The sequence below is a fragment of the Gorilla gorilla genome, chromosome 12 (genome assembly GCF_029281585.2).
Source record: "Gorilla gorilla gorilla isolate KB3781 chromosome 12, NHGRI_mGorGor1-v2.1_pri, whole genome shotgun sequence".
NCBI lineage: Eukaryota > Metazoa > Chordata > Mammalia > Primates > Hominidae > Gorilla > Gorilla gorilla.
The window spans coordinates 68339406-68362439 of record NC_073236.2 but is presented as its reverse complement, the minus strand read 5'-3'; the positions used below and the strand labels follow the sequence as shown (position 1 = coordinate 68362439).

Here is a 23034-nt window from a genome sequence, read left to right as displayed (position 1 = left end):
CATACTAACTTCCTGGTCAGTAAGACCTCAAAAGGTTAAATTAAATACTAGCAACTTACATACCTTAAATGATTATCAAAAATTACTGGGTGATATTAACTGGCATCCCCCCACCTCGGGCATAACTACTGATAAATTACAGAACCTGTTTTCTATCCTAAAAGGCAGTGCTGCCCTAGACTCACCCAGGTATTTAACCCCCGCAGCAAAAAAGGGAAATTGAGGAAATAGACCAAGTTATTTCTCAGAGACAACTAGATAGCATAGATCCACGATATTCAGTTCAGTTGTTTGTTTTTCCTGCTAAACACTCCTCTACAGGATTAATAGGACAGATGGCCACAGGGCTGCGCTTCCTAGAATGTGTTTTTTACTCACATACTGGGACTAAAACACTATTTCGCTATATCCAGCTAGTTAGTAAAGTCATCTATACGGACCGCAGACGATGCAGTCTGTTGCTGGGTTATGACCCTGATGTCATAAGAATTTTCTTGAGTAGAAATTCGAAGCAGTCTTGCTCCATCTCTAGATCTTCAATTAGCACTCTTTGATTATGCAGGCCATATAAAATATGCCCTTCCTGCTGGCAGACTATTTCAGTTCTTATCTCATACTCCTCTAGTTTTGCCAACAAAAGTAGTTCACTCCCTCATACCTAACGCTTTTAACACTTTTTACTGATGGCTCTGGTAAAAATGGAAAAGCGGCTATTTGGTGGAAACCACATAATTCTCTCACTCGATCTGGATTTACTACCATTCAGGGAGCTGAGGTTGGAGCCCTAGTACTGGCCCTAGAAACGGAATCCGTTCAGCCCATTAACATTGTTAGTGACTCTGTTTGTTTGTTGCAAAACCTTGAGACCGCCCTCATTAAGTCCACTCTCGAGCCTACCCTGTGTACACCTTTTCTTGGACTTCAGCAATTGCTGGATCAACATACACAGTTTTATCACACATATTTGAGCACACAGCTCACTGCCTTGCCCACTGGCTTATGGCAGTGATCAAGCCCACCTGCAGGTTATGACGTCACTGCTTGACCAAGACACCCAGTCGCTTCAGTTTTTCCACCAAAATTAGAGAAACTTAATAATAGCAGCTTACCCAGAGACTGGGTAAACAAATTATCCTGCAGTGCCCAGATTGCCAGCTCACAGGCACATCTCTTCCTTCAACAGGTGTTAACCTTAGAGGACTAGAACCTTATCCGTTATAGCAACAGATGTTGCACACGTCCCTAAATTTGGAATACTAAGATATGTACATGTATCCATTGATACCAGTTCCTACCTAATTAGCGCACATGCTCTTCCTGGAGAGTCCACCCGATATATCATTAAACATCTTTTAACTTTTGCGTTTATGGGGTGGCCCACAAAAATTAAAACTGATAATAATCTGGCCTATGCCAGCTCACATATTCAACAATTTTGTCACACATGGAGCATCCAACATTCCACAGGCATCATGTATAACTGACAGGCCATAGTAGAACGTGCCCACTCCACCCTTAAAAATATGCTCAGAAAACAAAAAGGGGAAAATGAGTAAGGACCCTGCAACACTACTAGCACAAGTGTTATTTACCCTTAATTTCTAAAATTTAAATGATAAATTTCAATCAACTATAGAAAAGCACTTTGCTAAAACCTCTCAAGACATAAAACCCGCAGTTTTATGGAAAGATGTAAATAGTAACGTATGGTGTGGTCCAAATGAATTGCTAATGTGGGGAAGATGATATGCTTGTGTTCACACCCCCCTCAGGCCCTCTTTGGATTCCAGCACGATGCATCAGACCATACCATGGCGTGGCTAGGACCCAACACAGTACCAGAAGTGAAGGAAATGATCTTGCAGGACCCGCAGCTCCAGGCAACACAGCTTCCTCAGACGACACAAGCCCCGGACATTACCTGGGGGATGCTGAAGAAGACAACTTACAAGGCTGAGCAAATCCTGCTCCAGACACAGAAACCATTCACTCCAGATAATTTGTTCCTTGCTCTGCTCTCTGGTGTAAGTTACAACTCACGTAGGATCCTTTTTATGCTCTCGCTTTCCCTGCAACCCGTACCGGCTACACTCTATTGGGCTCATCTGTTAGATCCGCCTTTGTTACGCCCTGTTACCTGGGCAGGCACCCCCTTCCCAGCCTCTAATAACGTTAACTGCTTGGCTAGGAGGGATTGACTTAACCCCAGTAGGGTCCCTTATTAATGGCACACATTGGACTAAGGTGCCAGGTAACACTACATATCACTCCACTGTCTTCCCACTGTGTGTAAGGTTACTATGTACCTGCTGAAACACAATTATGGCTACATATGGCAAAGGAAATGCCTTAACATTCTTGTGCCAGTAGCCTCAAACCGGGCAAGGCAATCAGTGCCACTTTCCCCGGCATTCTTCCCTGTGCTAAAGAACAAAGCCAGGAAAGTAATGGATTCCACTTTGGTTGGGAGGTCTGTCATGGGGGACAAGCCCTTAGTCTCCAGTTAGGCAATTCAACATCTTAGACTGGAGGCCCCATGGTCATTTACAGGGCCACCATACTGATGTTTGCATCCATTGTGGCATCAATCTTAGTTTCATAGCCATGTCCGTTCCCCTGTGATTTGGGCCGAAGTGGGGATGGGATATCCCAGACCCCAAGTAGAGTCCTTGCCACCCCAAGACACTTAATGGCATCTGGGACATCTTAGGACCACCCTTAACACCTGGCATGGGACATAACATAATTCCAGTTAACAATTATACTGTGACCTTTATCATAATCACACAGATCAGTGCCTGATTTGCGCTACCCATCCATATGTTTTTCTTATGGGAACCAGTATTTCCATTACACCTGAAAACTCCATGTTTGTGACCTGAGTACAAGGACAGGCTTGCTTCACCTCATGTATCACTAATTACAATATATCTTATTTAAATATTACTAGTATTTTGGTATTAAGGAGACAATCTGAGGCATTCCTACCAGTCAGTTTGATACACGATTGGCAAGGTTCCTTTGCTCTTGCCACCTTAGAACATGCCCTGTCCCAGGTCAGACACCAAAGATTCATAGTTAATCTTACAGCCTTTATAGTCTCAGGCATAGTCATCCTAGCAACTGCTAGTTTTGCTGTAGCATCTATTACTGAATCAGTACAAATAGCTGCTTTTGTAGATAACTTGGCCAGAAATGTGTCTAATGAACTTCTCTTACAGCAGGGTACAAATCAAAAGGTTCTTGCACATCTGCAAGCCCTCGAGGCTGCCTTGGAACATGTAGGGGAGTGACAAGATGCGCTGGCATTCTGACAGCAATTAAACTGTGACTGGGAGCATAAGCATATCTGTGTCACCTCTCTACCATGGAACCAATCAATACATAGTTGGGATGAGGTGAAACACCAACTCTGGGTGACCTTACATGATAATTTAACAGCAGACGTAAAGCAACTTAAAACTAAAATTCTGGAATCCCTAAACGCCATAGATCTACATGCCCAACAAACAGTTATATGGAAGGATGTGCAAGAACATCTCTCCTGGATAGACACTCACTCCTTGATTGGAAAAAAATATTACTAATTATACTCATGTTTGTCTTATGTTATTTACTAATTCTAGGATGCAAAGCCGGAATACGAGCAGTAATCGCTACGCCTGACAAACCTGCTGCTGCGCACATCTGTACTCTTCAATCAACAAAACCTGATGCAAAAAACAAAAGGGGGAGATGTAGGAGATCAGTCAGGGTGGTGGGAAAAGTTATAAGGAGAGACGCAAACCTTCTTGGAAGTCCAGGAGGTTTTGCAAAGCTTCGGGAGAGAATAAAGGCTGAAGGCAGCTAAATTCTCTTACCCTGACGCTAAGGGCAAGAAGTAGGTAACAAAGGAGTGTAAAGGAATTTATCTAGACGAGAGTTTATTTACTTTTCCAGACCTTTGATCATCCTATTGCGCGTAGGAGGGCGGTGGGGGTGACAATTACCTACAGATTGTGTTGGCTCCAGGCCTTTGTCATTAAATCTGTACTGAATAAATACAAGCGGCTCCAGCTTATCAGGGCTGCATTCTCTCTTTGGTGTCTCTGAGGCCGAACAGTCCCCTAGCCGCACTCATGCAAAATACCTGTGTCTGTGTACTTTTTTCATCCGTCGCTCGGCCTGAGTCTGCAGGTCAGACTTGGCAGGATTTTGACTTGATATATTGTGTGTGTTTGGAAATGGGGAATAATTCCTATGCTTATGTACTGTTGATGGGAATATTAATTGGTTCAGCCTTTCTGAAGGTCAGTCTAATGTTACTTGCTAAAATTTAAATCTGTATGCCTTTTGACACATCAAGTCCATATCTAAGAATTTGCCCCCATAGTAATTCCATGGACATACAAAGATGAGTATAGGGCTGTTTCTTGCAGGGTTCTTTCGAAATTATTGCTAGGTTGACTTTTAACTAAATCCAAGTGATGTTATTTGTAATGTAGTACTTAAATGTTTTTCTTGTTGTTTTAGCCAAAACTGGACAAGCCAAGGCATCTGTAGCCAAAGTAAACAAATCTGCAGGTATGTTTTTTTAATTAGGATTCTAGACTATTAGTTAAAACTTTAATGTATTTTAAAATAGTATGGCAGTAGTCTTGGATTTCACATGACATAGTCTGTATTGAATGCATGCTAATCTTTGAGATTTATAATCATCTAGCAGTTTTGAGAAATGATATGTACTAGATAATGCTTCTATAGTAATTATTGAAATAATTAACTGGAGAAATTTATCATGATGAGTATCACATATTTTCCTCTTTCTCTTTTATTGAGGTCTCTCTTCTTCCTTACTTTTATATAATAGTTTAATAAATATGATCCCTTGTAGTTTTTGTGAGCTATAGTGGGATTTTAGGTAATTATTAAGTTTTTTCTCTTTTCCCTGGCATAATCCTTTCCAGTTTTTCTCCCATTTCTGCTAAATCCTGATTAATTCAGGGTCATCTCTTTAAGTGGATAGAAATCAATGTATTAAATTATCTTTCAAGCCAGGCATGGTGGCTCATGCCTGTAATCCCATCACTTTGGGAGGCCGAAGAGGGTGGATCACCTGAAGTCAGGAGTTAAGTCCAGCTTGGCCAACGAGGTGAAATTCTGTCTCTACTGAAAATACAGAAAAATCAGCCAGGCACCAGTGGTGCACACCTGTAATCTCAGCTACTGGGAAAGCTGGGGCAGGAGAATCACTTGAACCCGGGAGGTGGAAGTTGCAGTGAGCTGAGATCTTGCCACTGCACTCCAGCCTGGGGGACAGAGTGAGACTCTGTCTCAAATAAACAAACAAACAAATAATCTTTCATATAATATTAAAAAGGAAAGGAAACAGCCTGGAACTGGCAAAAATCATTATTAGTGGCAGATCCAGAATTTTCATATAGTAGTTTCATAGAAGCAGTAATTTGAGTGGGTTATGGGTGGCTAGGAAACTTGTCTTGAAGCTGCATTTATTTTGCTAACACTTTGATGTTACTTTGATACCAAGTGTATGGGAGTCACTGGGGATGTGGTAGACTGGGATTAAGCTGATGGCCACCCCTTTACTTGTTGGAAATTAATGCTGGCTATTTTTTATTTTTTCTTTAAGTCCCAGTACCCAGATAGAAGTGATTTGTGATAATAACATAGGAATAGTGAAAGAAATATCTTAAGGGCTCACTGAGGCTCAGTTTACTGCAGTGTGGCAAAAGTCGTGAATGACAAGTTAGGTGACAAGCTATAAGGATTTGTATTGCTCTTTTTGCGCAAAGATTATGGACTGTCTTGACTATAAAGGGTGGATTTGTAAACTGTTTCAGTTGATTTTTTTAGATGTCAATGAATGCTTTTTGTATGATTTTTTAAAGTATGATTGTATTCTCATAACGTTCCTGTTAGGTAATTTTGGCAATCACCACCCTTATGTATAGGGAAATGTGTACACAAATCTGTTCGTGCCCCAAAGCTTCTCAATAAAAATTGGAATTCAATTTAGATCTATTGATTTTTTATCTTGGGCTTTTTCCTCATCCATTCTCGCTAGTTGTTATGAATCCTAATTTCGAAGTTAAATCTCCTGTTGCTCTCTGAAAGGGTTTGGGCTCTCTGATGATCTTCTGCAACACTTTGATGATCACATCTTTATAAACAGTACCATCTTGGAAAATAGGCCATAGTAATAGATAATGTAGGTACAAATAATGGTCAGAGCAATTTAAATAGTACTGTACAGCTAGGAAACTGTAGGAATGAGTCAAAACAATCTTTATATGACCTGACCATGATATAAGTATTCTTGAATGCTTTTTAATCTTGAATGCTTTTTAATCAATTAGGAGCCCTGGAAGCGTGGGTTGGGAGGATCTAGGTTTAACTGCTTTTGGAACTGCTCAAAGTATGGGATTGTTTTTATGTCCTTGGAATTAGTAATTTTGCTTCTAGTTGATCCACACATTCAGAAATTTATTTAACTTGCATGAATGCTATTTTAAGTACAGGTTGAGTATCCCTTATCCAAAATGGTTGGGAGCAGAAGTGTTTTAGATTTTGGATTTTTTTTCAGATTTTGGAATATTTGTATATATATAATGAAATATCTGGGGGATGGGAGCCAAGTCTAAACGTGAAATTCATTTATGTTTCATATACACCTTATACACATAGCCTGAAGGCAATTTTATACAGTGTTTTAAATAATTTTGTGCATGAAACAGTTTTTTTTAAGTACTTACATGGGAATTTCCCTCTTGTGGTGTCATGTCAGCAGCACTCGGGGTTTCAGGTTTTGGAACATTTCAGATTTTGGATTTTCAGTTTAGGGATGTTTGACCTATACCCCAGTAGGGAAGTAAATATCTTATTTCAGTGATTTCTTTTTTCTGAAGAAATTATCATCATTGCTAGATTTAGAAAATGGCCTATGTCCCCAAAGATGATAGCATTTTATGTTTTGAATAAAACATAGCCTATTATTCTTACATATTTTTCTCTGTGAGGTTCTTTGGAGATTGTTGATACTAGTTAAGTAAACCAGTTTTGACTGCATCTTTTGTGATTTAGGGAAATCAGCAAGTTCTGTAAAATCTGTGGTAACGGTAGCTGTTAAAGGTAATAAAGCTTCAATCAAAACAGGTAAGACTATTGGGGAGGAGAGATTTTATTTTTATTCTTTATTTATGTTTTAAATTCGTATAATTGTTAGCATCTAATACTTGAAGAGTTCAGTAGATATTTCCTTGATATTTAAAACGACCCATTTTGTTGGAATTTTATCTTTGGCAGATAGGCAGATATATTTTTGTGCATGTAAACAGTCACATATATATAAAGCTATATAATTGTACATTTTTGACAGCTTTGTAATCACAGGTTGCTCTGTCGTTTCCCTCCATAAATGGTTTAATCTTTGTTTCCTTCGTTTTTTTTAGAGTTGTCCATTCATATTGCCCTCTCCAGGTTATACAGTTTCTTAGGTGCTTGTTACTTTTAAAAAGTATGTTAGGAGAATTCACTTTTTTTCCATAAAGAAATGGAACACTGTTTAAAATAAATTTAGCACCTTGCAACTAGAGCAATCTTTTTAGTAGTATCTTTCCTAACAGACTAATTCTAAAGAATCTTTGCAGAAATTACACAGTATTATTTTTGTGTGTGTGTGATTACAATGTTGGTCTGCCACATGAAGGTTAAACATGTGGCTCATTTGATGGCATCACCAAAGAGTTGTATCTTGATTTAAATTTGCTTTTAATCTTATTGGGAAAGAGGTACTGAAAATAAATAGAAATAATGACTATGTGGAAAAGAGCTGCTTTTGTAATAAAGTCAAACTAATTTACTAATACATTAGTGTGAAACATGCTAAATGATTTAACAAGACCTTTAGAATAATGGCTGACTGTACTTTTACAAGCAAAATCTGGTGGAAAGAAGTCTCTAGAAGCCAAAAAGACTGGGAATGTCAAAAACAAAGACTCTAACAAACCTGTGACTATACCAGGTAAGCTTGAAATGTGGTCATTCAGTGCTTTGCTTTCTCTTCTTTTTTTTAACTTTTTAAGTTCAGGGATACATGTGCAGGTTTCTTACATAGGTAAACATGTGTCATGGGGGTTTGTTGTACAGGTTATTTCATCACCCAGATATTAAGCCTAGGACCCATTAGTTATTTTTCCTGATCCTCTCCCTCGTCCCATCCTCCACCTTCCAGTAGGCCCCAGTGTGTTGTTTCCCTCTATGGGTCCATTTATTTTCTTTAGATCATCTTTAAGGTATATTTTGAAATTTTGCCTAAAAATTATCAAAGTGGGGATTGCTGTCTTTTGTTTTTCAAAGAGAGATGTTTGGCTTATGTCAGGTCAGCCTAAGGAGACTTGAAATGTCAAAATAAACTAGCTTAAGTTCCTGTTTAGATTCATTAGTTTAATTATATTAGTGTTTTACTAGACTATTAAAGCAGACTATTTCATGCAGAAAACTCTGAAATAAAGACCAGTATTGAAGTCAAAGCCACTGAAAACTGTGCTAAAGAAGCTGTTTCTGGTAGGTCAATAGAAATTTTATTTTGTTCTTTACTTATTTTAATTACCAATGCCATACCTAAGTGAAATTTAGAATATTATGATTCATGTCTTTATCTCTTAATCTGAAATTTTGATCTCAGAATGAAATTTAAATGTATTTTTTAAAAGCCAATGTCACTTTTGTAGTTATTTTGTACTAATTCTCTAGACTTGTTGTATTACACGTTTTCATGTAGCTACTGTTTAACCTATTGTGGAATAAAGTGGGATCTTGATAAGTATGTCTGCATCGTTTTTAATTTTATTTTGTATTAAGATGCTGCTTTGGAGGCCACAGAAAATGAACCACTTAACAAGGTCAGTTTTCATATTTTATTTATTTCTTTAAAGCTCAAGACATTTTAACAAAAGATATTTTTCTTATAAACCCAGGTAAAAAATTCATGGTATTTGGCATGTGAGAAATTCCAGTCATTTGTGACTTTTAAAACATGATTTTTAGAAAGGAAAAGAGAAAAAAATGTGATTTTAGCTCAAAAACCCTGAGGTGCAGAGTAAGTCACAAAAATTAGGAACAGATCATCAACAAATGTACATGTTGTTTGAAGATTACTTTTCATTGAGAACAACATGTTAGGCCAAAATGGGTTTTGGGTAGATAGTAGTTGGTTAAATTAGAATCAGTAGAATTTTGTGAAGTCTATTTTTTTCTTAGAGGTAAATGGGAGATATGTTAATGGTTAAATACCAGTTGTTTTCATTTATGGGGAAGCAAGTGGAGTTTGCAGTTTAAAGGACATGAAGTTCACTTAATATATTGTTTTCTTATGTTTATATCTATTATTATTAATACATTACAATCATTAATTTACATTTTACTAGTGTAGATTTTTAGATCCTTCAGGTGTTGAGCATAAGTTTATTTTTGTCTAGTAGATCCATTCTTCAAGTAGTAACTAAGTAGTAAGTCTTATTTTAGGAAGAGTATTTTATAGCACCAATTTAGTGTAAAGTCACACTAAACTGGTTTATGAAGATTGTAACTTCCTGCCTTTTTTTCCCCCTAGAGATCAAAAATTGCCAAGTTGACTATAGCACATCATCTTTAGAAATTTCCCCAATAAGCATGAAAGGAGTAATTGGCATTGATGAGAGAGTTACCTTGAAGAATAAAATAGATCTGAGAGAAGGGATGGCAGAAAACAAAGTGCTTAATTGCATTGAGGATTGGGTTGTGGGGTAAAGATTCTCAGGAGCTTTTTTATTATGTATTGCCTAAGTGATTATCTTATTCAGGAAGATAAAAGGATACACACTGATTTGGAGCTTGGGGATATTATCACAAGGCACAGGGATGGTGACAGTATATGAAAGGAAGCAGTTGTAGCCAGAAACAAATGAACTTGTGTTTTAAAACAGTGGGTGACAGCTGCTTGGGTGGCTGAGACACAAGAATCACTTGAACCTGGGAGACAGAGCTTGCAGTGAGCTGAGGTTGCACCACTGCACTCCAGCCTGGGTAACAGAGCAAGACTCTCAAAAAATAAAACAGTGGGTGAAAAAGAGTCCAGCAGACCTCGACTAGATGACAGATGGTATAACTACAATTAGTCTGTACTCTTGAAGAGTGTAAATTTGCAAGCTTTTTTGCTTTTCTTTTTAATTTGAGGTTCAGACCAGCCTCTTGAGTTTATCAGACTTTCCTCAGTATTAAATGCAACAATATACTAATATAACATGATATACAGTATAAACTTAAGTAAATATAAAACAAAGAAATTTTAATAACAGGTTTTAAAAATTTGTTTTGAAGGAAACAGAAGAAATGTGTGTGATGCTTATCTCTAATTTGCCTAATAAAGGATATTCTGTAGAAGAAGTTTATGACTTAGCAAAACCATTTGGTGGTTTAAAGGATATCTTGATTTTATCATCTCATAAAAAGGTAAGAGTTGATTAATAGCTGTTCATATCCTCTGCAAGCATGCATGCTTTGAAAAACATTAAATTTACAAAACTAAAAAGAAAGGGTTTAAAAGCACTATCTCAAAGTAAACTTTCAAGCTAAGGGATTTTAAAATATAAAACACAGATATCCTGTATTTTAGTATTGTTGTAACGAGACATAGTTTTAATGATGGGGACAAATGGCTTTCTAATATGTCAAAGTTTTACTCAAAATTTTAGTTTAATGGGAAACGTTTTATATCTTCAATATGTTTAATAAATATATCTTTACTATGTTATGTTAATATGTTTAATAGTAGAAAATGTTTTATATCTTTAATATGTTTAATACATAAGTATATATATGAGAAAGAACTTATACCGGCAACCTTTATCTATTTTGGCTTTTTAGGAAGCTATATTTATAAGATTCATAGATCATTCTTCTACTTGTATTTCATACTCTTTCTGCTCTTATCAGTGATACTCAAATGGGAAGTAACCGTTTTCAGACTCAGACTAATGATGTCATCAATACTTAAAACAATCTAGGTTTATCTTTATGTTCTAAATTTTCTATAAGCATCTGTTGGCTTTGTATTTTTAAAACAACACATTAAAATGTATGTTAATAATCAACTTGTAGAAAGTATGTTTAATTGAGCGAGATTTCAGGAAATAGTTTAAATCATGGAAATGACACCATTAGAATAGTGGGAAGAAGTGTTCTTACGATAGAAAGGAGTTGGTAGTCACTAGAGATCTTTGAAAGTAGAATAGGATATATGTTTTGAGGCACTCTGAGCCAGTGTGCTTTAGAAAATGGTAGAAGAGAATGAGTACAGGTGAGTTATGTGTAATTTCACATTATGTTAAAAGTAGATTATTTGAATGATCGCAGAGCTCAGTAAATACACTAAAACCCATTGCATTGTGTATAGTGGTTGAACTTTAAACCTAAGTTATGTGCCCAGTTTTGAGTGGAGTTGAGTAAAATTATTAAAATATTTGGAGACATAATGAAAATACTTTAAACATTTATGAAATTAAAATGAACATAAATTAAAATGAAAATTTAAAAACTAAGAGTATTTGTTTAAAAAAGGGAACAGGATTCACATCTACATTATGCTGTAACATATTAAAACTACAATAAATAGATAGACAAACAACCTGAAGAGATAATTCATTTCAAATAGGCTTACAACTATAAGCAAACATACAGCTTTCTACCTCATTAACTATCAAATATATGGAAGAAGTTTCAACCTCTTTACTTACCAAGGTGTGAAAATTAAAAGCAAAATGTATGGAGCTACAGTTTTACACCTATGAAAATAACAAAATGAAAAATGACTTCACAATTATTACACGTTTCTTTGGTTTTTTCATGTCTCATATTTCTCATATTTTATCAATAAATTTATTTACTCAAGAAATACTAATATTGATTAGAAATATATCTGCTGCATGCCAGATACTGCTCTAGGTACTAAGGATACAGTTTGAATAAGATTTTTCTTAATGTCAGTGGCTAGAATGTCTCTTCTTTTTTCTCTCTTTAGTTTGCCTTAGTATAGTAAGTTTATTCATTCTTTATTTCTCGCTTATGGTTGTAATATTCTTAGTCTTTGGGCCTCAATTTTCTGAGGACTGCATTTTTTTATCTTTAAAATATTTACTAAGTTGTTCAATTCACTTGACGTTTGAAGTAGTTTGTTTATACTTGCAAGTCTGTTTTTGAGAAAAAGTAACATAAGATTTTTCTTGTTACCGTAATTTCTGTTTTAAAAGGCATATATAGAAATAAATAGAAAAGCTGCTGAGTCTATGGTAAAATTTTATACCTGCTTCCCAGTATTGATGGATGGAAATCAACTCTCAATAAGTATGGCTCCTGAAAACATGAATATAAAAGATGAGGTAAATCAGACCACCATTTTTACTACCTCTTACTAAGTTTTTAAATCAGATTTGTTACAGTCTGTTATGTTTTCTAGTTTTCCACTTTGGTTCACATTTTTCTCACAGACACTGAGAAAGCTTCTTCCTGTCCCTCCAACAATCACCCAGTCACCCATCCCACTGTTTGAGAGTTACTTTCATAGTGAGGGAATCCTATTCTTCATGTATGTTGGGATGGAAAAAAGGTTGCATTTTGTCTAAAGACAGGTTTCTCTCTTATCTTTCTGCCATTATCTGTCATCTAAACTAGAATTCTGGAAGTTATCTTTAATTTTTTTTCTCTCATTTCTTAAATTTAGTTCCTTGTAAATCTTGTTTAATTCAGTGAGCTTGTTCCCTCTTCCTCATCCCATATACCATTGCTTTATCTCTTAAAAACTCTTACTGGTCCAGGTATTGTGGCTCACGCTGGTGATCCCAGCACTTTGAGAGGCTGAGGTGGGAGGATTGTGTGAGCCCAGGACTTCAGGACCCAAGACCAGCCTGGGCAACAAAGTGAGACCCCATGCCTACAAAACTTAAAATAATTAGCTGGGCCTGAAGGCGCACGCCCGTGGTCCCAGTTCCTCAGGATGCTGAGGTAGGAGGATCCCTTGAGCCTAGGAGTTTGAGGCTGCACTGAGCTGTGATTTTACCACTGAACTTCAGCCTGGGTGACAGAGGGAGACCTAGTCTCTAAAACAAACAGACCTCCTCCTGGACCTTTTGTATATACAAAAGTAATTGTCTTTTGTACATACACGCTACCCTCAGTTTTATAAAACTCCTTTGAGTTCTCAGCTTTTATCTCAGGCACACACCCTTCAGTGCCTCTATGTGACCTATAAACATTTACTGTCAACTGCTAAGAAGCATGAGGTAGAAATATTGTATGCATTACATGAGGTAGAAATATTACATCCTTTCTAGAGGCAGGTAGAAATGCATGTAATGTAAAAACGCCTTTCATTAAGAATCACTCTAATGTGATGTAATTGGCAAGATTGTTTTATACACGTCAGTAGTATCAACAAGAAAAAAAAAGTTTAGGATCCTCAGTCTTATAAAGTCCAAGTTCCTTTGCCACACACAAAGCCTTCCATTAGTTGTCCTCTCCCTGCTTTGATATCCTTGTTTCCTGATGTTCTTGGCCTCTTCATAATTCAGTAGCATCAAATCTGCATTTATGCTCTGTGCTGTTTTACTTGCCTGCATTTCTGTTCTTTCTCATCTCCTACTTTGCTTAGTTAACTTTTCTTTTGTAATTTGAATTCTCTTCCTGTTGTCTAAATTAAATCTCTATTCCTTCTGTGAATTTGAATGTCTTTTCTAAATGGTACTATCTTATTAGTCTTTTATATTCTTAGGGGAATAAGAAGAATTAAATTGTATGGGTTAGAATGAGGCTTGTTTAGGAGAGAAAGATTTTTGGAAAGAATGTAAATCTTGCTGCTTCTTAATTTTATAAAATAATTTGTAATGCATATTTGTATAGATTGTCATGTTATAAATCTTAACTAAGTAAGTATTTGTATGAGAAAGAGCTTATACCATCAACCTTTATCTATTTTTGCTTTTTAGGAAGCTATATTTATAACCTTGGTGAAAGAAAATGACCCAGAGGTAAGTTTTGCATTTAAATGCTTTTGTATACTTATTTAATTGATGGAAACATTGTTTTACTTGTTTGCCTTTTAGGAATTAAAACCTTAGAACTAATTTTAAGATATTGAGGTGATGGAGATGTCAGATGGGTCTTCTTGGTAACAATTAAAAAAATAAAGGTTTCTTGTAGTACTTGATGCGAAAAAATTTTTCAGGTACTGGAGTGCATACTAAGTGGTCTAATAGGTCAATATCTTGTCTGAGGATGTTTTGGGTAAACGTTACGTTGATAGTAGAAATATTATACTTCCCATTTTAGGACGTCATTTTACTGATTACTTGTACGTAAAATTAAGACCTCACTGTCTTCCCCCATGTAGTCATTTTCTTACTCTTGGGAGAGAACATCATCTGACCTCTGTAATAGTAAGTTAATGTTAATCTGTTTTACTGTTTGTTGCTTCAGCTGTGGTTTTTTCTGTGCTGTCTCTTAAAAAACTACAGGCAAACATAGATACAATTTATGATCGATTTGTACATCTTGATAATTTACCGGAAGATGGACTTCAGTGTGTACTTTGTGTTGGACTTCAGTTTGGAAAAGTGGATCACCATGTATTCATAAGTAATAGAAACAAGGTAACAAGTTCCCTCATAATTTAGCTATTCATTCTATAAAGAATATATAATAACCCTGTATTCTGACAATCTGCAACTTCTGACTCAGCTTCTGATCTGAAGCGCCTATAAATATTACTCAACCACTTTGCAGAATTATTATAAACCAGAATATTTTATTCTGGACTGGGCCGAGAAAGAAGAGATGGCCTCTCTTTCTTCAGAACTCCTAGTTTTTAAGGAAAAATAAGACTTATGCAAGGGGGAAAGGTAATATAGTGCAGACAGCATTATCTTACTGGGAAGTTTAGACCTGAGTTCCTTTGGCTCTGATCTTAACTATCTTTGTGGTCTTGGCTAAGTTGGTTTACACTTATTTGTAAAATGAAAGGTGTATTACCCAATATTTCTTTAAGTCCCTTCCAGCTATGAAACACCTGAGTTAGGTCTATTTGTTTGTTTATATGGAAAGAGAGAGATAAAATAATTGCTGGATGCAGTGGCTCACACCTGTAATCCCAGCACTTTGGGAGGCTGAGGCGAGGGGGTTGCTCGAGCCCAGGAGTTTGAGACCAGCCTGGGCAACATAGTGGGATGTCGTCTCTACAAAAAGTTTAAAAATTAGCTGGGCATGGTGACGTGTGCCTCTGGTCCCAGCTGCCTGGGAGGCTGAGGCAGGAGGATGGTTTGAGCCCAGGAGTTGGAGGCTGTAGTGAGCTGTGTTCACGCCACCACACTCCAGCCTGGGTAACATAGCGAGACCTTGTCTCAAAAATAAAGTAATCATTCCTTAGTTTCATGATTTGGCCTCTTAACCAAAAATTATTCATTTATTTACATTTGGTATGCCTTCTGTATTTAATATGTATTTCAGCTATATGTTCATTAAAATTAAATTTTTATCAGCCATATATTACCTAGAAAGGCAGGGTTTTACATAAAAGTGGACAATATTCATAAAGAGCACTTAATTAACCAACAACTAGATAATTTCTTTGATATGCTTCTGATAAATAGAGCATAGAATGGAATATGATAAATAGTGTGACATAGAATGGAAGGTGGGGCACAGATGGCACATAGGAATTCTGAACCTTTCTTGTAAACATTTCTAATCCTCTATTTAAAAGAATACCTATCATTCTCTTCAGTTTGCCTTGGCTTTACAACATTTTAAGGATTGTTTTCTCTTGTTTCCTTTAAATAAGGATTAACCTTACCTTTGTAATCATATATCTGAAACCTGAAAGAAGAATATATTCCAAACTTTTAAAACAATTAAAAACATTTTTATTGTAGTAAAATACACAAATTTTACCGTTTGTAAGACATAAATTTAACATTTTAATCATGTTTAAGTGTTTGTTCAGTGATACTAAGCACCTTCACATTGTGCAACCATCACCACCATCCATTTGCGAACTTTTGTCTCCTCAAACTGAAGTTTTCTATCCTTTTGACAATAACTCGCCATTAATTCAGCCCTTATCAACCATTATTTCTGTTTTTATAAATTTAGTTACCTCATGTATGCAGAATTATATTTGCTTTTTTGTGACTGGCTCATGTCACTTAGCGTAATGTCTCTAACGTTCATCCATGTTGCAGCATGTGTCAGATTTTTCTTCATTTTTAAAGCTGAGTAATAATTCTGTTTTATGCATATAACACATTTTTATATCCACTCATCCATTGATGGACAGTTGGGTTGCTTCTCCCTTTGGTCTGTTGTGAATAATGCTTCTGTGAACATGGGTGTACAAATACATGTTCAAGTATCGGCTTTCATTCCTTTTAGGTGCATACTAAAAAGTGGAATTGTTGGATTATGTGGTTATTCTAATTCTAATTTTTTTAAAGAACTATTCATAACTTTTTAATCTTCTCCAAAGGCAATTCTTCAGTTAGATAGTCCTGAATCTGCTCAGTCAATGTACAGCTTTCTGAAACAAAATCCACAAAATATTGGTGACCATATGTTGACCTGCTCATTATCTCCAAAGATAGACTTACCAGAGGTAAGATTTATCTTTCTTCAGCTTTTGTGATTTTAGAAAATACAGAGAACATAAAGGTCATTCTCAGGTAGTAATCAAACTGTTTCTGTGTTTAGAGATGATTTTTATAATTTGTTTTGCAATCAGTGTTCCAATTTTCATAGTTTATAAAGCAGTATAAATTTGTCTAGATGAGAATAAAGAAATTTTCAACAATGTAACATATATGCATTTGAATACTTATTGTTGACATGTAGGTATCTACATTTTTGTGTATAGTGACTCTTTGTATGTAACATGATTGTCTCCAGAATGCAGCTACTTTGAATCCATTTTGGCTTCCTCTGGGTAGAAAGAAGTTTGTTTATTCTTCTTTTTGTTTCAGTTACATTTATTATAAACTGTTTTTGTGTTAAGAAATAAGATTTCACAGGTTCTTGGCTTACACAGTAGTACATGTAAGAAAGCTGTGGATAGTCCACCTTTGAAAGCATTAAATTCAAACTCAGATATTTTCTCCTTCTATTCCATTGTATGCTGATATCAGAGGTAAGTAATAGGACCTTATATTTGGTGTCCTTGTGTTGTCAATCTGTTAAAAATCTTGCACTATCTAAAGAAAAAGGCAATTTCATCATCTAAATCTAAATTAGAGTATCTTTAAGTAAATGTATTATGATAGGTACCAGTTTAAGCACAAATGAGTGGCTCATTTCACTCGATAATTTCAGAAAAAAATACGTAAAAGTTTTTAGCTATTCCTCAGCAGAACATGCATTTTTAAAAATTTGTCATTTATATTTTTCAAGCTGTTATTCAGTTGTGTTCAACTAAGTTCAAAATTAAACACTGACTGTACAGAAATCCTTGTCTCAGAAATATAGTCCCAAATTCTTAGAGTTAAAAGAAAATTAAAGAAGTGAAAATTTACATAAACTTCTGCCTGAATTGGTACTTCACTTCCTAAGTGCTTACCCAGAACCTTAATCGTATAGTTAAACACATATGGCTTATTTATAACAGTTTTTAATTGACTACTATTTAAAATGAGTTAATAATCAACTCTATATTATCCTCTCTTCAACACTTACTGTTCTTGTTAGACTGAAATGTTACTTCTTTGTGTAGTATGTGTGACCTTTATTTCAATATCTATAGTTAGCTTGTATACAAAGCATGTAGCACTCCATTCTGAATACTGAAAACTAGTAGCTGCATTTTTGATATCATGATTATGAAGATATTTACTGCAGAATTAAGTAATAATGAGAATGGGTTTATAAAGAAGGCAATATGTGTGTCCATAACCTCTACACTCACAGATGAGTTTCTTATATTCCCAGTCATTTCTCAAAATGGTGCCACATTTTCATTTTCATAAGTAGGTAGATTATGGTTTTCTTGTATGGTTTAGGGTTTGTATCTTGTTGAAAGGGGGAAAAATGACAGTCTTCATGTTACTGTGATCATCTGTGTAACTTAATTACTATTTGTTGAATGGAATCTCCTTTCAGAGCTGTTCTTGTGACTCTTTTCTAAATTTATGGTCATTAGCTTTGTCGACCAATTATATACACCTTTGGTTTTCTTTCATTGTTTTTCTGAGTCATGTGTCTGTTTTTTCTTGGATTCTGTCACGTCACAGGTGGTTTTTCTGTTTGCTAGAGTACATTCTGAAATTTTTTTTTTACCCCAGAAAGTATGTGGAGGCAGTACATTTTCTGAAATTCTGCATGTTTGAAACTCACTTTATTTTGCTCTTACGTATTTCATTGATTGATTGTCTAGATGTAAAATTCTGTGCTTAGGCTATTTTTCCTTTGATTGTTTTTAGCATCCAGAATCCAGTATTATTGAGGAGAAGGCTGATTTAGATCAAAACTATTTTGTTCCTCTGAAAGGTTTTAGGATTTATATATTCTTTAAACTAGTTTGTTTTTCTGTTTGTTTGTTTGTTTTAAAGACGAAGTCTTAACTCTGTCACCTGGGCTGGAGTGCCATGGTTCAATCATGGCCCACATGATTTAAGCCTTAACTCCTGGGCTTAAGCGATCTCTCACTTCAGCCTCCAGAGTAGACTATAGGGGCATGCCACCATGCCCGGCTAACTTTATTTTATTTGATTTTTGATTTTTTTTTGTGTGTGTGTGTAGATGGGGTCTCATTGTGTTGCCCAGGCTGGTCTCAAACTTCTGGCCTGAAGTGCTCCTCCACCCTGGGCCTTCCAAAGTGTTGGAGTTACATGTGTGAGCCACTGTGCCTGGCCCTAAACTAATATTTATGTAATTCCTTTTCTCTATGCTAACACTATTTTAGGTATTAGAATACCATGAAGAACATTGTTTCAATGTCCTAGTCCTCGAGGATTATATTTTAGTGGAGGAGATAGACTATAAACAGATATAAAAGTGGTAAAAAGACTGTGAATAAATAAATCGAGATAAAAAGAGAATGATTAATGTCGGGAATGTGTATCTTAAAGTGGTCAGTGATAGTCCCTCAGCAGAAGAGTTATTTGAGAGACCTGATGGAAGAGAGCAAGCTCTAAGAAAATTTCAAGGGGAGATTTTTAGGCAGAAGAACCAGATCAAAGGCTTTAGGGACATATTTGGTGATTCCAGAATTTCTAAAGAGAGGGTTGGTATTGCTAGTCCAGTGAGTAAGGTTTTTTCTTGGCTTGTGACTCGTTTCCCACATCCTGCTTTTAGAGCAGGAAGTTTTTCTTTTTTTTTTCCTTTTTTTTTTTTTGGTTGAGATGGAGCCTGGCTCTGTTGTCCAGGCTGGAGTGCAGTGGCGTGACCTCGGCTCACTGCAGCCTCCACCTGCCGAGTTCAAGCAGTTCTCCTGCCTCAGCCTTCCGAGTAGCTGGGACTACAGGCACGCCCTACCATGCCCACTAATTTTTTTTGTATTTTTAGTAGAAATGGGGTTTCACCATGCTGGCCAGGCTGGTCTCGAACTCCTGACCTCGTGATCCGCCTGCCTCAGCCTCCCAAAGTCCTGGGATTACAGGGATTAGCCACCATGCCTGGCCCCAGGGAAGTTTTTCTATTATTATTTTTTGATTTAGTTCCTTCAATTTTTAATATTGTTTTTCTGGAAATAACACCAGCACTGATTTCATAGATGCTGTATTCTTTTGAATTTTTCTGAGGATGTTCTTTTGAGTTTTTTAAAAGGCACTTCGGTTGTCTGAAATATCTTTTCTTTAGCTTACTTTGTTTACTTTTGTGCATTTGTTTTTCCATTATTCCTTTATGAATAAGGAAGTAAGTTGGCCAATATAGGTATCTGACGTAGAGTTCCTCTGATACCATGCAGGGTTTTTTTTTTTTTTTTCTCTCTCTCTAATAAACTTTTCTCCCTAATGGAAAGCTGCTAGTAAACACTCTCTGTAATTGGGACTTAAAAACCATCATCTTTAGTTTTGGGCAGTATCATTAGGATATGAGCTAGACTTATCACCAGATATCCCAGTAAAGGAAGTCTTTACTGTTGGACTCAAACACCTATGCCAGGAATCCTCTCTAGACACATTGAATTTCCTTAAAGTACTGTTTTCAGTTTTTAGTTTGACAAAATCTTTCTAGAAGATTTCTACCCAGAGAATGCATGATTTCTCAGAAAAGGCTTCCTTCTAGTATGTATAAGCTCTAAATGGCAGATATATTTGGCCATTTTGTTCACTGATGCATCCCAAGTACCCAGGACAGTGCTTGGCATATAGGGACTGATTTTTAATTCCTGCCCTTTTTTGGGGCTCCAGAGTATTGCTTTCTTGGGACCCACAAATCAGATAAATATTTAAAATATTTATCAGATATCAGACAAATATTTAAAAGGATTATTGTTCAATTTTGTTTAGCATTTCTAGGTATTTTGAATAGGAAACTTTTTTAGTCAGCTGATCTCTCTTAGAAGTCTTTTAAAATAATTCCACAAGGAAGGTGTTGATATTTCACATTTATTGTTAAGGGAAAAGATAGAATTTCCAGGCTTCTAAAGTTAATAAAGTTTCTTATTTATATCATTATTAAGGAAACTTATTTTTTCATTAATATAAGTTATTGTGTGTGACCTAATTTGGAGGTCTTTAATTAGAAAAAAAATTCTAGAACCTGATAGTAATGTAGACACTGAAAACTAGCTGCTTTGATACATTTTTAAGGTTTTTTTTTTGAGCTTAAATTTTTACTAAAAACATTGCTTTTATAGTTAAATATTTCAAATCCAGTGGAATAGCCTCTAATAAAATGCCGATTATATTACAGGTGCAAATTGAGCATGACCCAGAATTAGAAAAAGAAAGGTATGTTGCTTTATGTTTACTAACACTTTTGTATAGTATTTAGTTTCTGAATTTTATTGCTGTATATATAGTAATGGCTCACATGTAGTGAAAAGTTCTGTTCTGCATATTTATTTTGTGTACATATGGGCTTGTTACAGTTTTCTTTTTGGATTCAGCCTGACCTAGGAGTTTCGTTTGTTGTTTTTTATTTACTCTCATTTAAGTATTTACTGAATATTTAGAGTAACTGCATATATAAACAGTTTGAATTAAATAAACCACTTCTTTATAAAATGTTTTAAGACTCTCGAATAACTCAGCATCACGAACAGTAATTACATTGTTTTTGTTAGATTTTCCTATTCCAAAATAAACACGGTAGTAAAATTTTAACCTTTTAACGTTACTTAATTTCATTGTGTGTTTTGATACTTTTTAAAAACAACTGGGTTGGGGTGAGAAAAATTATGTATATAGTTTTGCATTATCAGAGGAATGAAAGCTTGTTTTTCAAAGTCTCCACAAACTGGTGACTTACAGCCTTGTTTTGACCACGTAAAGTACACCCTCTCCTTAATAACTTTCTCATTCTGATGGATATCCTCCTTATCACCACCCTTGTTCCACCAGTTAATGACTTGCCTTTCACTGCTCTTCATTGTAAATCACTGATTTAGAATATTTCTTTTTCCTCCTGTATACTGAGTCATCAGTATTTATTAGTCCTTGTTTTAAGAGCGTATATTTGTTTGAAACAGCAGTTTGAAAGTGTTTAAATATGTAAAGTGTTTATTTTATCTGATGCGCTGATGTTAAGATCCCTGAAAAACAGAACGTCTTAGCGGATTTTTCTTCTCAGTAATTTTTATAAAATCAGATTATTTTAGTTGATAAAGATGATGAGTACATTAAAATATACCAGTAACATTAAGCAATAGGTTTGCTCTGTGTGTCAGCACAGGGTTATTTAAGTTGTATGTCATACCAGGTGCATTCACATACCTAAGAAATAGTACCACCAGCAGTGTGTGATGTGAAAGCTCACAAAGGGCTTAATAAATAACAGTGCCTATGTAGTACTATATATATAGACCTAAAGATTGGCCACGATAACTCTGTGGCAAAACCCATTTTATTTCATTGTACAAAGTTTTTTTGAGGTCTGCATGAAAAGTTGTTCTCCATAGCAATAGCAGTTGGTCATTGTTCTCCTCTCATTGTTTAGACATAGCTTTTAAAATTGAATATATTTCTTAAAGAATTTACAGATGTATTCAACATCATAAAACTAATTTTTAAAAATAGCACCAAATTCCCCCCCGCCCCCCCCCCCCCCACCTTTTTTTTCTTTTTTTACATTAGAGAAAAAGATGTGGGATATGTCCAGAATACTAAACGTTTGTTTTGGAGTGAACTGATGCTGAGAAAATACTATTTGTTGTTTCTGTTGTGTTTTTTTTTTTAGAGACAGGGTCTTGCTATGTTGCTCAGGCTGGCCTTGAACTCCTGGGCACAAGCTGTTTTCCCACCTCAGCTTCCTGTGTAGCTGGTACTACATGCACTTGTTTTGTTTTGTTTTAAAGCACTTGTGGTTGCCAATTCATTATGAATATGATACTTTTGTTTATAACTAAACTATTTAAATACTGCTTAGAGGAAACTCGTGGATACATTCATAATTTAATAATTCACATTGTACTCATTCTGTTGATATGTAAACAGATTTTATTTATCATCTGATTAAAGCCACAAATAGGAATGCTAAGTGAAATTTTTCTAATTCATTAACATTAGGAAGTAAACGGTTGGCCTCTGAAATAAACACTAATCTTTAGTATTGTGAAGTCCCAGTTTAAGGTTTCTCAGGATGTTTGTCTTTCAGTGTTAACGTTTGTTCTCATGCCCAGCTTTTATTGTATGCTTTTTCTGAAGGCTGTGAAATTTTGGTATTACTGGGATATTGGGGCTGGAGGGAGGAGTGGCAAATGAGATATCTGTATCTCAAATGCCTTTCTGGAATCCTTTTCTGTTCCATTTCCCGGAATATGGCCATGTTTTCATTTGATCGTTACAAAGAGTGGTTGTTTAA

General features: G+C 35.6%; 1 protein-coding gene across 6 annotated transcripts in view; it reads left to right on the top strand.

The window, feature by feature from the left end:
* The window catches only part of ZNF638 (zinc finger protein 638), a 152377-nt gene that overhangs the window by 115093 nt on the left and 14250 nt on the right, over nt 1-23034 (top strand). For all 6 annotated transcript variants that reach the window (XM_055378070.2, XM_055378072.2, XM_055378073.2 and 3 more), the window contains exons 11-21: nt 4513-4563; nt 7081-7152; nt 7934-8020; nt 8494-8562; nt 8860-8900; nt 10357-10488; nt 12285-12413; nt 14016-14057; nt 14544-14678; nt 16550-16675; nt 20926-20963. In XM_055378070.2, coding sequence (XP_055234045.2) covers nt 4513-4563; nt 7081-7152; nt 7934-8020; nt 8494-8562; nt 8860-8900; nt 10357-10488; nt 12285-12413; nt 14016-14057; nt 14544-14678; nt 16550-16675; nt 20926-20963 — 922 coding nt within the window. The remainder of the gene's footprint in view (nt 1-4512; nt 4564-7080; nt 7153-7933; nt 8021-8493; nt 8563-8859; nt 8901-10356; nt 10489-12284; nt 12414-14015; nt 14058-14543; nt 14679-16549; nt 16676-20925; nt 20964-23034) is intronic.